The sequence below is a fragment of the Brassica napus genome, chromosome A1, assembly GCF_020379485.1.
Source record: "Brassica napus cultivar Da-Ae chromosome A1, Da-Ae, whole genome shotgun sequence".
NCBI classification, from domain to species: domain Eukaryota; kingdom Viridiplantae; phylum Streptophyta; class Magnoliopsida; order Brassicales; family Brassicaceae; genus Brassica; species Brassica napus.
In genome coordinates, this window is record NC_063434.1 from 30,899,067 (window position 1) to 30,917,219 (window position 18,153).

Below are 18,153 nucleotides of genomic sequence, written 5' to 3' on the forward strand. Positions count from 1 at the left end.
ATTGAATAAATTAGTTTTAAAGAATATTATTATTTATTAGATTTGTTTTCATGTCTTTTTGTTAAATAAATGTGGCTCTTACAAATAAAAAGATATATTTGTTTATCAAGGAGGCATATCTTCACGTAAGAAATACCAGTATTAATAATGTGTTGAATAAATACATATATATTGTACCTGAATTAATAACAAAAAAAACCATAAACAAATTACTTTAAATACAGTTGCCGTAGGTTTGATAGAGAAAACTCCAAAAACACAGATTCTGGTTTTTCCTTTTAATTGCATAGGAGACTCAAAAACCAGATTCCCTATTTTATAGAGAAACTATTTTGGCAAAATCTTGAATGGCGTGAAACTAGTTTTTGGAAAAACTAAAACCAAAAACCAATTCAAAAACCACAAACAATCGATACAACTATAAGCTTTACACTGAGAGAACAAGTAACATCCTGTAGATTACCAAAGCCATTACAAAAAGGTAACCTGTAGGTTTGCTCTATCCAGATCATGCAAACTAATTACACTTGAGAATCAATCAGCTAAACAATACCCCACGATTCATCTTCATGCCCTGACTGCATTCCTATATTACAACAACTATGACGACAATATAACTTGAAAAACACTTGCAAGATATGACTTCGAAGTCTTAACATAATTTATTTCATAAAAAGGAATATATACAACTTCAACATTATCGCATTCACGATAAGTGCTGATTCCCACAAAACAAAGCAGTTCAAGGATCTTGCCTTTTACACCGTGGCTATTTACATGCGAATAGATACTTCACATTTCTTTAAATATACCTACCCGGCAAGGAAAAAACTGGTGTTGCTCCTTTGTGATCCCCTATGCCTTTCACACTCAAGATCATCAGTGGGAAGCTCAAACCGGCAAACCGGACAAGTATTCCTTATCCCCAGCCAAGGCGTAATACACTCTCCATGATACAAATGCCTACAAGGAAGCCTCTTCACTTCCTCCTCTAGTACCATTTCATCTTTACAGACCGCACAAACCACGTCCCCTTCTTCAACCGTAAGTTCCACAACAGGAAGATCCTCAACAACCCTTTTGGCAGCCGGAGGATTCCCCCTGACTCCAGCTTCGTTATCAAACATGTGCCCAAGAATAACATCATCAGCAGCATCACCATCACCCAAGGTAGCTAGATACGTGTAATAGCTCGGATCCATATCACCAGAGATGATCGTGATACCTTCAGCTTGTTCAATGTAATTAACAACGTTGTTGATAGTTATCAAAACCTGCCAGTCAAGCTCATGATCTTCTTCTTCTTCTTCCTCTTCATGATCATCTCTCGATTGCGAAGACAACTCTTCTTCATCTTCGGAACTACTAAAAGCTCTAACCGTCCAGTTAATAGCGTTCCGCACCTCCTCCCACTCTTCATTTTCATCACCCAAGTCGTAATCCCAAACCGGAGGTAGACCCGTAACAACCTCGACCCGACCCGACTCATTCGCCACATTCTCACTCTCCCCGGAGGTGAAATTAAACACGTCATCTTCGTAATCGGAATCCGAATCGAGACCGGTCACTCGAAGCCCGGGTTGCTGATCCGACCCGGATCCGGACTCGCATCTACTCCCCAAGACTATCTCCCTCTCCTCTTCTTCTTCCTTAGGTTCATAAAAGCCCCATACATTGAAATCATCGCCCGTAAGTCCTCCAGATCCTAAGTACACCCCCTCGGAGGTCTCTCGATCGAAGAAATCGATGGGACATGTGTACAGATCGAGCTCTGGATCCGATCTGGAATCTGAAATCGGGTGGCCTGCGAAAGGGAAATAAGGATCGCAATCGTTGAACGGAGGAGAGTCGCAGACGAATACGCTCGTAGTCTCGTCATCCTGTGTAAAGATCGAACGTTCTACGGCTGCGCCGCCGTCCTCCGCCTCTTCTTCGAGGTTGGTTACGGGACCTGGCTTCGTCGTCGACGCCATTGCTGAGTTTCAGAGAAATGTTAAGAAATAAAAAAAAAATGAAAATGAATATTTCAGAGAGAAAATCGTAATGATCTGATCTGATGACGTGTAACTGAAAAACTGATGACGTATAAAAATAATGCGCCGTTGCCGGGGATCGAACCCGGGTCACCCGGGTAACAGGCCGGAATACTTATACCACTATACTACAACGACTTGTTGTTTTCAATTTGTCAACCATTTTATCAATTAATAAACATTTGCTTTCAATCGGTTTAGGAACCGAGTAAACCGAACCGAATTAGTTTTAATTGTATTGATCCCGCCTTTAGACACCACTGAGATTGATTGAGTTCGTTATGCCGGAGAATCTCAGATTCTTGCGTATGACAAGAACAGTGGTTTCACTCCATAATTCTCTAACAGAGAAAACAATTTCATACCGAAGAGTTCCTGTCTTTTCTTACTTTACGGATTTCGTGAAACAAGTGAACTCAATCAGCACGACGAACTTTTCGTTTGTTTACAAAGAATGTGCCAAGCAAGGAGCGGTGGAGCTTGGCAAGCAAGCTCATGCTCATATGATACTATCTGGGTTTCGTCCCACTACCTTCGTCCTAAACTGTCTGCTGCAAGTCTACACAAACTCTAGAGATTTACTCTCTGCTTCCAAGTTGTTCGACAAAATGCCCCTGAGAGATGTTGTCTCGTGGAACACAATGATAAATTGTTACGCGAAGAGTAAAGACATGGTAAAGGCCAATTCTTTCTTTAATACGATGCCTTTGAGAGACGTTGTGTCGTGGAACTCGATGCTCTCTGGGTATTTGCAAAACGGCGAGAGTTTTAAATCCGTTGAGATTTTCGTTGACATGGGGAGGGCAGGTGTTGGGTTCGACTGTAGGACGTTTGCTGTTATCTTGAAAGCGTGTTCGTGTTTAGAGGATAGCAGTTTAGGAATGCAGATTCATGGGGTTGTTGTTAGAGTGGGTTATGAAGCTGATGTGGTTGCTGCGAGTGCATTGTTGGATATGTACGCAAAGTGTAAGAGGTTTGACGAGTCGGTTAGAGTGTTTCGAGGTATTCCGGAGAAGAACTCCGTCTCTTGGAGCGCTGTAATCGCGGGCTGTGTTCAGAATAACTTGCTGTCCTTAGCTTTGGTGTTCTTCAAGGAGATGCAGAAGGTAGGTGGTGGAGTGAGCCAGTCGATTTACGCTAGCGTATTGAGGTCGTGCGCTGCGTTGTCTGAGTTGAGGTTAGGTGGTCAGTTACACGCTCACGCGTTGAAGTCTGATTTTGCAGGAGATGGGATAGTGAGAACGGCGACGTTGGATATGTATGCGAAGTGTGATAACATGCAAGACGCTCAAATTTTGTTTGACAAGTCAGAGAATCTTAACCGACAGTCTTATAACGCGATGATTACTGGCTATTCGCAGGAAGAGCACGGTTTCAAGGCTCTATTAGTGTTTCACCGCCTCATGTTAACGGATCTTGGGTTTGACGAAATAAGTTTGTCAGGAGTCTTCAGGGCTTGCGCCTTGGTGAAAGGTCTTTCAGAGGGGCTTCAGGTTTACGGTTTGGCGGTGAAAAGCAGCTTGTCGCTAGACGTTTGCGTTGCAAACGCTGCTATTGATATGTACGGGAAATGCCAAGCTCTGAGTGAAGCCTTTCGTGTGTTCGAGGAGATGAGGAGAAGAGACGCTGTGTCTTGGAACGCGATTATAGCAGCGCATGAGCAGAACGGGAGAGGATACGAAACGCTTTCTCTTTTCGTCTCGATGCTCCGCTCTGGAATCGAGCCTGATGAGTTTACTTTTGGAAGCGTTTTGAAAGCTTGCGCTGGTGGTAACGGTATGGAGATCCATTCCAACGTTGTTAAGTTAGGAATGGCTTCGAACTCCTCTGTTGGTTGCTCTTTGATCGATATGTATTCGAAGTGTGGGATGATAGAAGAGGCAGAGAAGATACACAGTCGTTTGTTTCTTCTAGGCAATGTTCCGGGAGAGGTTGAAAAGATGCACAACAAGAGACTGCAAGAACTGTGTGTTTCATGGAACTCAATCATTTCCGGATACGTAACAAAGGAGCAGAGCGAAGATGCTCAGATGCTTTTTACTCGGATGATGGAGATGGGCGTAGCTCCTGACAAGTTCACTTACGCAACGGTTCTTGATACCTGCGCGAACCTAGCTTCAGCTGGATTAGGCAAACAGATTCACGCTCAGGTCATCAAGAAAGAGTTGCAATCCGATGTGTATGTCTGCAGCACACTTGTTGACATGTACTCGAAATGTGGAGATCTCCACGATTCAAGGTTAATGTTCGAGAAGGCCCTGAAGAGAGATTTCGTGACGTGGAACGCCATGATCAGCGGGTATGCACACCACGGGAAAGGAGAGGAAGCAATAAAGCTGTTTGAGAGAATGCTACTCGAAAACATCAAACCGAATCACATAACTTTCATATCGATACTGCGAGCTTGTGCTCACATGGGTCTAGTCGAGAAAGGACTCGAGTACTTCTACATGATGAAGACGGAGTACGGCTTGGATCCTCAGCTGCCTCATTACTCCAACATGGTGGATATCTTGGGAAAATCCGGGAAGGTAGAGAAGGCATTGAAGCTTATCCGTGAGATGCCGTTTGAAGGAGACGATGTTATATGGAGGACGTTGTTAGGAGTCTGCGCGATACATAGAAACAATGTGGAGATTGCGGAAGAAGCAACGGCTGCTCTGTTGAGACTTGATCCGCAAGACTCTTCTGCTTACACTCTTTTATCGAATGTGTACGCAGATGCAGGAATGTGGGAGAAGGTTTCGGATTTGAGGAGGAGTATGAGAAGCTTTAAGCTTAAGAAGGAGCCTGGTTGCAGTTGGGTTGAGCTCAAAGATGAGCTTCACGTGTTTTTCATTGCAGATAAGGCTCATCCTAGATGGGAAGAGATCTACGATGAGATTGGTTTGGTTTACAGTGAAATGAAATCATTTGATGATTCTTCTTTGGTGCCTGAGGTTGAAGTACAAGACCAAGACCAATGGTACTACTGCTAAATGTGTTGTATGATTAGTGGTTTATGAATTTAGTCCATTTGTATGATTTACCCATATCATAAGTTTACTATAAACAATTTAATTAGAGTATTCGTTCATTTGTGTAACTTTTTAGCATACAATGTACAGTTGTCTTGTTTGTTCTGAATGAATACTACATTTATTGACAGCCATAAGCAGTTTAATAAAGTACTTTGCTCTTGTCTGTTTTCTATCCAAAAATGTCACTACAAGGATAATAATAGATGAGAAAACTAATAAAATCACAACAGAGATAATCAATAACAGTGGGTCAAAACTCTTGAGTAATACCAAAACTGATAAACAGAAAAGAACAAAACAGAGTTCTTCATAAGAGTACAACACAAATCTTCTGAAGCCAAAAATCTGATCTCTTGTGTGTTAACATGTTGTGATTATTCTTATGATGTGGATGCAATATCCTCTGTTGTCTTCAGGCGCTTTGCATCCAGCTCTTCTTGGGTATTATCTTCTTGCACTGCTTCTTCTTCCTCTTTTAGTTCTTCATGGTGTTGAGTAAGATGACCATTGACTGCTTCATGACCAATAAGAGAGACATGTTTGCTCGTTATCTGACGACCTGCCCTAAGCTTTGGACCCCAATGCTTCTCTGGATTTGGCAGAAACCGAGCTACTTTCTTCGCTTGCGCCTTGCTCAGCGAACCAACGTGACGCGAAAAATCAACCTGAACGGTAACATAAGACAAAGATTCAAGCTCTGAAATCTATTCAGTTTCTAACAATGCAGAGAAAGACACCAAAAGAGACCTGGTGTGATGGTTCTTTGGACAAGATCACACTTCCAGGGAGTTCAGGGGCTTGCGCCTTTATAGGATGATTCTTAACCTACAAACATCAACAACCAAGAAATAAAACCAGTAAAAAAAAACAAGATTTGGTTAAATGAAACACTAATGACATTCTGAATCATCTGTTTAGTTTTACCCAGCAACGCATGATGTCCCAGATAACTTCCATAGGAGCATCAGTTTTCATGCCGAGAGGATTCACATGGGTTCCGGAGATACGGTAATTAGCATTGATAACAGCTGATCGAAAGATAGCAGCTGATGGTGAAATGCATTTTAGCGTCGCACAAAGATTATGCAGACTCAAAAACAAAGGAACATCTACCAACTCCTGAAAACATAGATATAGCAATAAAATCAACTCTCTCCTTTTCACGGTTTATTCTAATAAACTGAACACAAACAAATCTCGCAACTTGCCTCGGAGATTGTGGTAAGTACAGCGTAGATCCGGTCATAAGCAGGATACCTGTCTTTCATGGATTTAACACTGTTCAAAATAGAAGTAACCCATTCTTGATCATGGATTGGAGCAGACCATATCAGTCCGCCCATGTTATATTTCTTCCCACAGTGGTTGCATTCTTGTGCCACAACTGGACCAATTGCTGGAAGATACCTCACACTGTTGTTCTGTCAAACAATGGTCATATATATTTATAAGAAAATTGTTTCAAGATTAAAAAAATTATGTCAGAACAACAAGAATCACTGGCTATAATAATCCAAGTTTCTCTATCATCTTAGGAGGTGCATTGCATAGAGAATGTTCAAACAGGTGCATATATACCTTAGGAAGAGACCTTCCAACAGGTTGAAGATGGAAAGAATCACAACCAATGCATTGATAGACGTAAGAAAGCTTCAATGGAGTGTTCTTCATTGCACTCGCCGAGCTGTGACAATTTGATTAAGCGCTTTGAGGCTTCAGTGAATCAAAAAAACAAAACAGAACATTTTACAATGTTTGATTAGACAAGGAGAAGCTCACGTGTAAACGCGTACAAAGACACGAACATAGAAATCCATTTGCACAGATAGCACCGGAACTATATACCGCTTGTAGCGGTTTGCGTGGCTCTACATTTAAGGAAAAAAGAACATAAGAAAAATGATTTATTTCGTAAAAGAGGAAATCGCTTAAAGATAAACAAACCTCGATGCTGGCAAGGAGGATCCTCAAAGCCATCTCATGACAATACTTCCCTCTCAATGGGTAAGAACCATATCTGTTACATCAAAAAGATTAAAGATCAGTTTAGGCAAATGACACACTTGGTATATGTTTCACATAAACACTCACTTGGAATAACAAACTTCACCGTTACCGCCACATAACACTGCCATATCAGTTGCTGTGCACATCAGCAATCCACCATCCGAGACTGATTGAATAGCCGAGTCAAGGAAGATAGAAGGTGATCCATATGGATCAAGATCAACCTAAGAAGATTATTAACCAGGATTAGTTTTTAGTATAACAAACTAACAACCAATATGCAAATGAACACAAGTATAAAACTCATGGAATTACCACATCAAATTCGTTAGGGTGGGTAAGCATATGGACACGAGCATCGGTATGATGTGACTCCACCTTTGAAATAGCCAGCGAGCCATTGAACTTTATGTTTCTCTGGCAAGCTTCCACCGATGCTTATCAAAAGAAAAAAAAGGACACAGTGTTAGTAACTTAGCATACTGATAAGATTTCTACAAGTCCCTCTAAGCTAATTCATTAGGAGGAGATTACCAATGTCATTGTCCAACGCTACAACCTGACCAATCCCTTCTATTTCACGCGCATATCTTAAAGCTCGCAAACCAGAAGCTGACAAAGCCTGAGAATGCATTAAAAGTTATCTAACTGCAAGATCTCAACAAGCAATGAAACCAAGAGAGTGAATAATATAGAACATAGGAAAGACCTCGAGCACTTTCGGAGGCTGGAGTCCTCTAAGTGCAACTCCTTCAGGTTTTTTGGAAGCAGAGCTTGGTGGGTCTTCAGATGCTACTTGGTGCTCACCGTTCTCAATTGGAGTTCCTTCCTTGGAAGCTTGAGAAGAGTCCTTGTCAACCACATTGGAAGCTGATCTGTTTCTTTTAGATAGCTTAGCTTCATGCTCTTGCTTGCGTTTGGATATAAATTCTCTTAGGACAGCTATAGACATGTCTCTATTGTTCACCTAACCAAGTAAAGTTGTAACAATCAAATACCATTCAAAGTTGTGATCTTTTGGTTTCTCATTGATTCATATAGACTAAACCAAAGTATTGAAGATGTGAATCAATTAATGTTGAACAAAGCTACGAACTTTGGAAACAAAATCAAATAAGCTAATACAATGGAAGAGAAACAATAAGAAGAACCTGAGCTTTATTGAAGAAGACTTGGTTCTTCTTGTGAAGGAGGATCTCAGCTTCTCCTTCCTTGATAACGGTGTAGTCATTCAGATCCGATTCCATTGCTCTCTCTCTTATTATCAACAGGAGACTCTTCAAGTTATCCCCTTGTATGCGAATGCTCTGCTGTTTTAGAGAGAAATTTGGAGGAGGTTAAGCTTTAAAACCCTACTCTGCATTAACAAGTGGGAAGTTTTTGTTTCCTTTGGAATAGAAAAAAAAAAAGAAAAAAGAAAAAAGACAGTTGATTTGTAGTAATTAGAAAATTGAATTTGGACATAAATTAACATAATAAAACATAACGGATACGAATGTAAGAAAAGCAAACGTTAGGGACGGGACTAGGAAAAAAAAAAGATCATAGCAAAAAATACTTGGCCCATGCAGGTTTCGAACCTGCGACCTTCGCGTTATTAGCACGACGCTCTAACCAACTGAGCTAATGGGCCATTTGATATGCGGTAAGACCAGTCAGAATAGAGACAAACATGAGATGGACCCTCCCGTGAATCCCATCAATCAACTACAATTTTCTTACTAGGGGTTGTGTAACTTGTGTTGTTGTTTGCAAAAGAGGCTAACGAGTGCTCAATTTGATGGAACAGACGAGTTTCTCAAGTAACAAAGAATGTATATACGCATGTTGAAAATGTTGTTGAATTTTTTTACCAAAACATGTGTTTGGCTTTTATGCCTTTGAACAATGCTACGTCCAATGGAAACATGCGTCTTCTAGCTAGGTAAGGGATTTTTAAGTACCGAACCACATTTGCACATGATGATAAAGAGCCCTTTGATCCATGTTTTCTAATTACTATATTAGCAACGTTGATATTAAGACTCCAAATGAGACTACACTTGGTTGACTCTGCCAAGGTTTGGATAGTCTTGACTCTTCTTCTTCTTCCTCTTCCTCGTACCATTTCAACAAACCAAGAACAGTAACAAAAAAAAACTCTGAAAATCTCCAAGGATGAAAATGTAATTAAAATATAGGGACAAGTCACTGCTACACTTGGTGTGGTGTGTGGTTCCTCTGGCTCAGCCAGCACGCCTCCCACAAAAAGTCAAAACTTACCTACGTATCAATTATATGTCGACACGTGTCCATCAGACCACATCACCCAGCTTGTTCCGTAACCTCACTGTTTAGATTTTGTTTTCTTTACTTTCTGACGTCTTTTAGCTGTTTTCTGTAAAATATATGCACGGACTTCCTACGTCACCTGAGACGACTAAGATCTTCCCTCTTAGATTCTTTGTCCAAAGGAAGATAAAGATTTCAAAAATCATTTCACTTGTTTAGTAAGTAAATGCATACTTTACAAATTACAATGGTGGTACGAAAAAGTTGGTGGTGAAAACTGATACCTTGCACATAATAACTGCATAAACATGTGTAATAAAAATTATTTAAATAGAGACAACGATGATTTTGTAATTCTTTCAGTCGACAATATTAGAATGAAATTATTTATACTTTTGTACCTCTAAATCAGAGATTACCCATGAACAAAAAAAATATCTTATACCATTCCTGTACTCATCTAAAAGACTTTAACTCCCGAAACTCTGGCAAGCAATGGCCAAATATAGAACATTGGAGAACATAGTTAAATCTACTTTTCAAAAGGTTCTTAGTTCTTATAAAGAACTAATCAACAAACTCAATTAAGTGTACATTTTATATGTATGCATGTGATATATATATATATATATATATATGATATATTTTTTTCTCACTTGTTATTTTCAGTTTAGACAATAGCATCACTTTAAGAAAACATGTGACTTAAACTAAAACAAACAAACAAAGTGATCACCAAATATCTGTCGATATATCAAACATACACGTACGTTTATATGTATTATATGATAAGAGTTTTCTCAAACAATTAGTCCCTGTTATTACTTTTGACTCATTTTTTTGAGCAACATACACGTACTTTTGACTCATAACAAACGATTTAGGATTATTACTTTTGACTCATTTTTTTGAGCAACAGACACGTCCTTTTGACTCATAAGAAACGATTTATTATTTTTAGAAACCGGCAAATAAGAGGGATTTCTCAAAAAATATAAGTATATGCATAAAAGAAAGCGAAAATATAACAAAAGTTGGTCTGAAACTTGAACCTTGTCAAGTAGATAGGAGCCAATAGACATGCGACACATACAAGTCCATATTAAGGTATGAGAGGTTTTTCTGCAACTTGTGAAGTAGAAAATGATGATAGCTACTTTCGTATCATTGTAGAAGCAAATGCTATTCCCACTCTCACGCGCCTTACCACTTGGGCAATTTTAATACTTTCATTTCATTGGCAAATTAATATACATAACTACATACAGACGTATGTTATGCTATATATATCCATATCAAAGTTTTAAAAATTTCTATGAACTTAGGTAATGTATTTAAAACTTTAAGTGTGGAAATCTATGAACTTGGGTAATGTATGTAAGAGTTAAAGAGTGAAAATACAGTAAGTAATAATCAGATAACATAAACATCATCTATTCTATTAAAAGGGAAGCATTCTTGATAAATCTACTTATAAAAGTTGTTTGGACCCTTTCATTAGACTTAATTTTTATTGGTCTTACCTTATATATTTGTACAATATATTAGTCAATACCATATATTTAACCGATTTTTATTCCTTCCCCTAACAAGATGCATGATATTAATTATTAATATCATTATTTTGTTACCAAAATTAGAGGAAATCAAGTTATGGAGATTTTCCTAAAACGTCAGAGTCAAAAGGAATCGAATTATGGGAATCAAATTAATATCGTGAGTTTGTTGCACCCTTTTGTGCATTCCCATCTATGCAGCATGTCCATATGTGTTATTTTATTGTTTACTAGTAGTATTCCGGCGCTACGCGCCGGGTTCGTATGTTTTGTTCGAATGTGAAATGTTTTTATGCGGCTTAGGGAAATATCATTATTGTAAGAACCTACTAAATCTGAATTCTGCATATATTTTTGTCAATTTTGATTTGACAACTTTTTACTGTAAATTAATTTGAATCTAAAAGAAATATGATTAAAATGAAATCATAGAAAAATGTAAGCTATTCCGCTTGGTTTTCATGGGATCGTAGTTCTATTAGTCAGAGCATACCTTGTCAAGGGCAAAGCTGCAGCTTGAACCCCATCAGTTTGGTGGATTTAATAAAAAATCTTTGTTTTGATTGTATATATTATTTTGGTTTCCACCGTTTTCTTTTTAATTCTCTTTAACTTATGTTTAGTAGTAAAAAGGTCAGTGTAGGTCATTGTAATTTTTTTTATTTGTGAAATATGGAAGGAATATAAAATTTAAATTTCCTACTTTTTTGTTCTTATGCATTTTCTCTTTTATTCTGAAAATTTATATACTTTGAGTTATATTTTATTGTTTATTTTTTTATATTTTATTTTTATTGTTTATTTTTTATATTATATATTTTTATTATGTATTAATCTTTAACTATGGTTATTAACCTTTTTCTTGTTAATTCCTTAATTCCTTTAACCTTGATTTTGCTTACCAAATGAACATTTTTTTCATGCGATTCATTTTTTTTTATTGATTTGGATTTTATAAAACATGTTAAGCAATATTATAAATGAATTTCTCTTCTTTTAGTTTTTATTGATTTCATATTTATTTTATTAAGTATTTTGTCTAAATTTATTATTTTTTAACTAAGCTTTTCATCAAGCTCAAGTTATGATTGTCACAAAATAATCATTTTTGTTTGTTCTATTTTGTTATTTTTATTTTCGAAACAAAACTATAATGTTTTGATTGTGTATTAATATTTAATTATTATTTTCTTTCTCTTTTTATAATTATCTTCTCCACATCGCCAACCTGAGTCAGTAAAAGTAAGTTAATGCAAACTCACGTCTGGTTTTGTATACAACTAAAAGAGTAAGGTGTCCTATATTTGTTGTTTAATCAAAAGAGAAGCTACATCTACTATTCCAAAAATTTATGATGATGAATCAAGTATTGGAAATTAAACAAATAAACAATTTTAGGAATATGTAATAGCTAGACCCGTAAAAGATTCCTTCAGTAATGAGATAAACGTATTCATATATGATATAAGTATATAACCAAGCAAACTAAAAAGACGACAATCTATATAATAGAAAAATTATTGACTCAAACTTAGCACGTTCAGTGTGGAATTGGTTCTTCACCTATATTAATATTGTCATGGATCTCTATGGTTGGAGATCTCAGGCTCTGTGGTATCCTTTCCGGTGCTAAAAATGCATCAGGTTGAGCAGGTAGTACTGCTGACTCAGCCATGCTTCCTTCAAAAATTGGAGCGGTGTTACTTCATGTGGTATTATGTGAACCACTGCTCCTCATCACATGAGAGGGTTAATAGTGAGAGTCACAGCATCCAGAATATCATTTCCAGGGTAGTCACCACCTCCTTGTAAGCAAAGCTTTGATGATGAAGCATTGGTCCATCAGTTTTCTCAATGTCATTGACTTGGCCAGTGCAGTGGAATTCTACCGTACCGCCTTTGCGTCCACAGATGAAAAAAAAATAGAATGCATCATATAAGATTAGAAAACAGAGACGAATAAATGCAGTCTAACTAAGTTAAGAGTACATACCTGAGGTGGTGAATTCACGACACAGACAATAAACTCCACAATTGTTGCTAACTCAATTTTCTGTACACTGCCATACTTGGAAGGAGTGGAGGAGCTACCAATGTCGGATCCACAAAACCTTGCAGAATTGTGTTGTACAGGGTATAAGTACGCAAGTAGGAAGCAAGTTTTGTCAAATGTTTTAGTTTGAATATACTTAGTCTTGCAGAAAGCTCTGGCTGGTTACACTTTCTTGGTTAAAGTAGAAATGTGTTCCGGAGGTTGCATTGAGGAAAAGGCGGCCTGCAATGCTGCGTAAGGTTAGCATGAAAGCTGTTATGACAATGTAATTGGATATAGACGAATATTAATTTTGGTTTTATGTTCGTTGCAACAAAGACCTTAGGCTCCACAACACTACGCATTTATGTCTCATGGAACAGACTAACAATGATATCAAACACACTTACGCACACAGTGGTTGCTCTCCAGAGTTGGTTGAGGTTCATTATAGTACCAGTTAAAACCAAGTAACGTAAAACACCATAACTTAAATCAAAGAAATATTTTTAGCAGAGATTTTCAACCTTGAAATTTAAGTGGTAAAACATTATAAGTTTGAACAGTCTGGTTCTCATTATTAAAGGTGGTTTTGATGCCTTTTATTTTCCCACAAATTGTCTAAGCGAAACAGTGGAAACAATGGTAGAGAAAGAATGTGTGAGAGAAACAGTGAAATTAATATAGGTAATACTTGAAAAGGATGGAAATAAAATCAGACCTGGAAAAAAAATCTGTGTTGGTGTTAGCCAATACCATAAGGTGTTCGTAATTGCAAAACCCAAAACTCTCCACTGGAATCGGTTTCAGCGACCTCAACAAACACGGTTTGCTCCGTAAATCTAATAGAAACATGGATTTCTCCAAACCGGAAGTAAGGGTTGCTCCTTCATATGAAATACAAAACATTAAGCTAGATACTTCATTTTTTTTAAGGTGTTGAATAGTTGCACTTTAATTGATTCCTGGATTTGTCTATCCTGAGAAGAAAAAAAGAATATAACATTGATTTACTGCAAATAAAAATAGGAACCATCATAAGCATATCAATACCCATCAGCTCACCTCTTTTCATTACTTTATTGGCTTCCGAAAAACACATAGGAATCTTGCCTGAACTGACTGTGTGTAGCCGCTTGACTCAAATCAGAGAAATAAAACTGAGAAATTGCCAACTATCGTCCATTAAAAGAGAACATGAGCGATATATTTTTAGGTTTTATGAAAGTAAGGGAACTGCAGGGGGCTCTCAGATGGTGTAGATATACACATAATTAAGCTTTAAAATGTGTAATTAAAGAAGCAATGAAGAGGGGTGGTTGTGAGTTTAGTGGGATAACGTGATTGAAGGTCATAACTACATCGTTACATCGCCGGAGAAGGTGAAAGGGAATCGGTAAGCCTACAGTTTCTAAGAGATGAAAAGGATTATGGTTAAACCGGGCTACAACTTAAAAGCCAAGTTAAAATTAGTATTACAGTAATATAAAGACAAATTAAACGAAGCCCAAAAGAAAAATAAATCTATATTAAAACAAAGACAAAATAATAGGCCCAGCCCGCTATAAATAACAAAAGCATTCGAAATCAGAAAATACTTAACGTGCCACGTGGCAGAAAATGCCCCTCCCTTCTTGCTGATGTGGACACCTTAAGGAGGGAGAAAAGCCTCTTTTATTGTATAAGATAACTAGAGATTAACCCGGGCTACGCCCGGGATTTTTATTATTTTTATAATTTAAGTTGTTAAATTATTTATATTTAAGGTATGATATATATATTTATATAAATGTTAAGATGCATGTCATAATTAAAATTTATTTTTAAATTTTAACACGTTAAATTAACATATTTTTTACTATTTAAATATCTTTTTTGTAATTTTGTTGGCTATCTAGTTATCATATTTAGCAAAACTATCCGTTGAGTGTTGAAATAAATGTTTTAGATATTTAATTAAACTGTAGAGTATTTTCGGATCGACCACATGCTCAACAATCGATCCATCCGTAAAAAGATGGTCGATCTCCTTGGCCAGGTAAGTACAATTTTAGCAAAAATATCTTTGATTTTCAAATATTAAGTATATAACTATTCTTTTGAATATTGGTTTTTTGAATTGTATTTTTTGATTAAATTATTGTATTATAATGTTTATGTAAATATTTTTTGATGTTTGAATTTGTGTTGTTCGTATACTTAACCTAGATGATATTGCTGTTTAACAATTTATTGTTTTCTGGATATAGAAAATAATGATATATCAAAACATATCTAATACTTGTTAAATGATAGTATAATGTAAATTACTTCCATTATTTGAAAATAACAATTTGTTGTTTTTATTTTTGTTTTTAATCAGAAATTATTTTTATTTAAAAACATCATTCATATATAATATAATAGTTTAAGTTTGGAAGATTAATCTATATATATAAATTTATGTATATTTTAAAAAAAAAAAAATTAAGATATTATATATTGAGTAACTGAATAAAAGCTGAATTTCTTATCTTGAAAATCAAATATTTATAGTTTTGTCTTCATGTTATACTCACCAGTCCATAATTGATATTTATAACTCAGTATGTTTTTTAAAAAACTTAGTTTTAAGTAATAAATAAATTTAATGAATTAAATTCATCCCCTATAATGTGCTGTAAACTATATTTAAAAACTCTCTAAAATTATATTTTAAGCATAATATTACTATTATTTAATTTAAGTTATTTTAAGCATAATATATGCTAAACCATCTTAAATTATATTTACAATAGGACCATCCTAAACCGGTTAATAAACCAAAAACAATACTAAACCAACATGAACCAATACCTGATTCGGCGAGGAAGGAAGTGTTTCGGGATAAACGCTTGAATGGTTATTAACTGTAATGGTTTGATCATGAAAGAGTTAGTATGAATATTAACAATAAAATTATGGATTAGATTAATTTAAATTTGTAAGAATATCTTTGAGTCTAAGAAAAGCAATTCAATTCCCATGAATAAGTTTGGCTTTTGGAAGTTGCGGGTTTTTCAACAATGAATCCACCTAACAAAAAGTTTGTTGTTATAAAAAATCTCCTTCAAGGTCATTAAAGGTTTTTGGGACGGCAATATTTGATGGTGGAACCATTTTTTTGCTCGAGTGCTATGAAGTTTTTTTGATAGTGTGAGGTTGATGTTGATAGAATAATGAGTTTTATAGAGACTTTCTTGATGTAAAACTATATTTTTTTTGTTTAATGTGGTATTTTCATTTTTACATAATTTACTACCATTTTAAGATAGATGTCCATTTTATTTAATGTACTCTTTCCATTTTTTTGAAAACTGTGCATTTACTTATTATTGTATATATAATTCATATATTTATATATTTATAATATTTACTTATTATTTATTTTTCTATATATTTTGTATTTCTCTTTCTTATATTTTATATTTTGTTAATATCTATATTTTATATTTTAAGATATATGTTTAAATTTTAATGTATTTTTCCATTTTTAATGTAAAACGGCAATGTTTAATAGAAGAACTGGACAAATTGTCAAATAGTTATATTTATGTTTTTTTCTTTTTTTATAAAATGGTAATGTTACATTATGGAGATAAACCGTTTTTTTTTTGTGAAAAATGGTAATCTTACATATGTTTAATGTTGTTTTTCCATTTTTTATGTTGTATGTTTACATATTATTTTTAAAAATGTAAAATAGTAATCTTACATATGTTTAATGTAGTATTTCCATTTTTATGTTGTATGTTTACATATATTTATTATTTTCGAAATTATATATAATGTTTTTTGAATTTTTTTTATAAAACCGTAATGTTACATTATGGAGATAAGCCGTCTTTTTTTCAAGTGAAAAATGGTAATCTTACATATGTTTAATGTAGTTTTTTTCATTTTTTATGCTGTATGTTTAAATATTATTTATAATTTTCGAAAATTAGTAATATTAAAATGTAAAACTATATTTTATGACACGTGTCATCTTTCGGAAGAAGTTTTTTTTGCTTATGTGGACGCTCTATGGAGCCTCAAGATTATATAGCAAATTACATGAGTTCATGAGTGTATCTACGCCAATTACTCTATATTTAATGTAGTATTTTCATTTTTTATGTTGTATGTTTACATATTATTTATTATTTTCGAAATTATATATAATGTTTTTTTTTACAAAATAGTAATGTTACATTATGGAGATAAACCGTCTTTTTTTAGTGAAAAATGGTAATCTTACATATGTTTAATGTTGTTTTCCATTTTTTATGTTGTATGTTTACATATTATTTTTTAAAATAAAAATGTAAAATAGTAATCTTACATATGTTTAATGTAGTATTTCCATTTTTATGTTGTATGTTTACATATATTTATTATTTTCGAAATTATATATAATGTTTTTTGACTTTTTTTATAAAACGGTAATGTTACATTATGGAGATAAGCCGTCTTTTTTTCAAGTGAAAAATGGTAATCTTACATATGTTTAATGTAGTTTTTTCATTTTTTATGCTGTATGTTTAAATATTATTTATAATTTTCGAAAATTAGTAATATTAAAATGTAAAACTATATTTTATGCCACGTGTCATTTTTCGGAAGAAGTTTTTTTTGCTTATGTGGACGCTCTATGGAGCCTCAAGGTTATATAGCAAATTACATGAGTTTATGGGTGTATCTACGCCAATTACTCTATATTTAATGTAGTATTTCTATTTTTTTATGTTGTATGTTTACATATATTTATTATTTTCGAAATTATATATAATGTTTTTTGTTTTTTTTATAAAACGGTAGTATTACATTATGGAATTAAGCCGTCTTTTTTTTTAAAGTGAAAAATGGTAATTTTACATATGTTCAATGTAGTTTTTCTATTTTTTATGTTGTATGTTTCATATTATTTATAATTTTTGAAAATTAGTAATATTAAAATGTAAAACTATATTTTATGCCACGTGTCATCTTTCGGGAGAATTTTTTTTCGCTGATATGAACGCTCTATGGAGCCTCAAAAAGTCTCTTTTATTGGTAATATTACATTATGGAATTAAGCCGTCTTTTTTTTTAAAGTGAAAAATGGTAATTTTACATATGTTCAATGTAGTTTTTCTATTTTTTATGTTGTATGTTTCATATTATTTATAATTTTTGAAAATTAGTAATATTAAAATGTAAAACTATATTTTATGCCACGTGTCATCTTTCGGGAG

General features: G+C 34.7%; 3 protein-coding genes, 1 long non-coding RNA gene and 1 other non-coding gene across 5 annotated transcripts; 1 reads left to right on the forward strand and 4 right to left on the reverse strand.

Moving 5' to 3' along the window:
- Positions 1-643: 643 nt before the first annotated feature.
- LOC106349209 (E3 ubiquitin-protein ligase CIP8-like) lies at positions 644-2,006 on the reverse strand. Its single transcript, XM_048777294.1, has one exon. The coding sequence runs from the start codon at positions 1,971-1,973 to the stop codon at positions 813-815; it is 1,161 nt and encodes a 386-aa protein (XP_048633251.1). The 5' UTR covers positions 1,974-2,006; the 3' UTR covers positions 644-812.
- Positions 2,007-2,290: 284 nt separating this feature from the next.
- Positions 2,291-5,180, forward strand: LOC106349207 (pentatricopeptide repeat-containing protein At3g02330, mitochondrial). Its single transcript, XM_013789140.3, has one exon. It carries the CDS (start codon positions 2,315-2,317, stop codon positions 5,009-5,011), a length of 2,697 nt encoding a protein of 898 aa, XP_013644594.2. The 5' UTR covers positions 2,291-2,314; the 3' UTR covers positions 5,012-5,180.
- An 11-nt stretch (positions 5,181-5,191) lies between these two features.
- Positions 5,192-8,461, reverse strand: LOC106349208 (probable tRNA (guanine(26)-N(2))-dimethyltransferase 2). The gene is made up of 12 exons (XM_048777301.1): positions 8,212-8,461; positions 7,770-8,027; positions 7,595-7,682; positions 7,376-7,497; positions 7,145-7,284; positions 6,998-7,070; positions 6,833-6,921; positions 6,632-6,737; positions 6,262-6,474; positions 5,978-6,172; positions 5,801-5,878; positions 5,192-5,718 (listed from the first exon to the last, which is right to left on the reverse strand). The coding sequence occupies exons 1-12, from the start codon at positions 8,305-8,307 to the stop codon at positions 5,434-5,436; spliced, it is 1,743 nt and encodes a 580-aa protein (XP_048633258.1). The 5' UTR covers positions 8,308-8,461; the 3' UTR covers positions 5,192-5,433.
- A 158-nt stretch (positions 8,462-8,619) lies between these two features.
- TRNAI-AAU lies at positions 8,620-8,693 on the reverse strand. Its single transcript has one exon. It is a non-coding gene; the product is annotated as a tRNA-Ile (tRNA).
- A 3,633-nt stretch (positions 8,694-12,326) lies between these two features.
- Positions 12,327-14,342, reverse strand: LOC106411985. Its single transcript, XR_001282462.3, has 2 exons — positions 12,881-14,342; positions 12,327-12,784 (listed from the first exon to the last, which is right to left on the reverse strand). It is a non-coding gene; the product is annotated as an uncharacterized LOC106411985 (long non-coding RNA).
- Between the last annotated feature and the right edge of the window lie 3,811 nt (positions 14,343-18,153).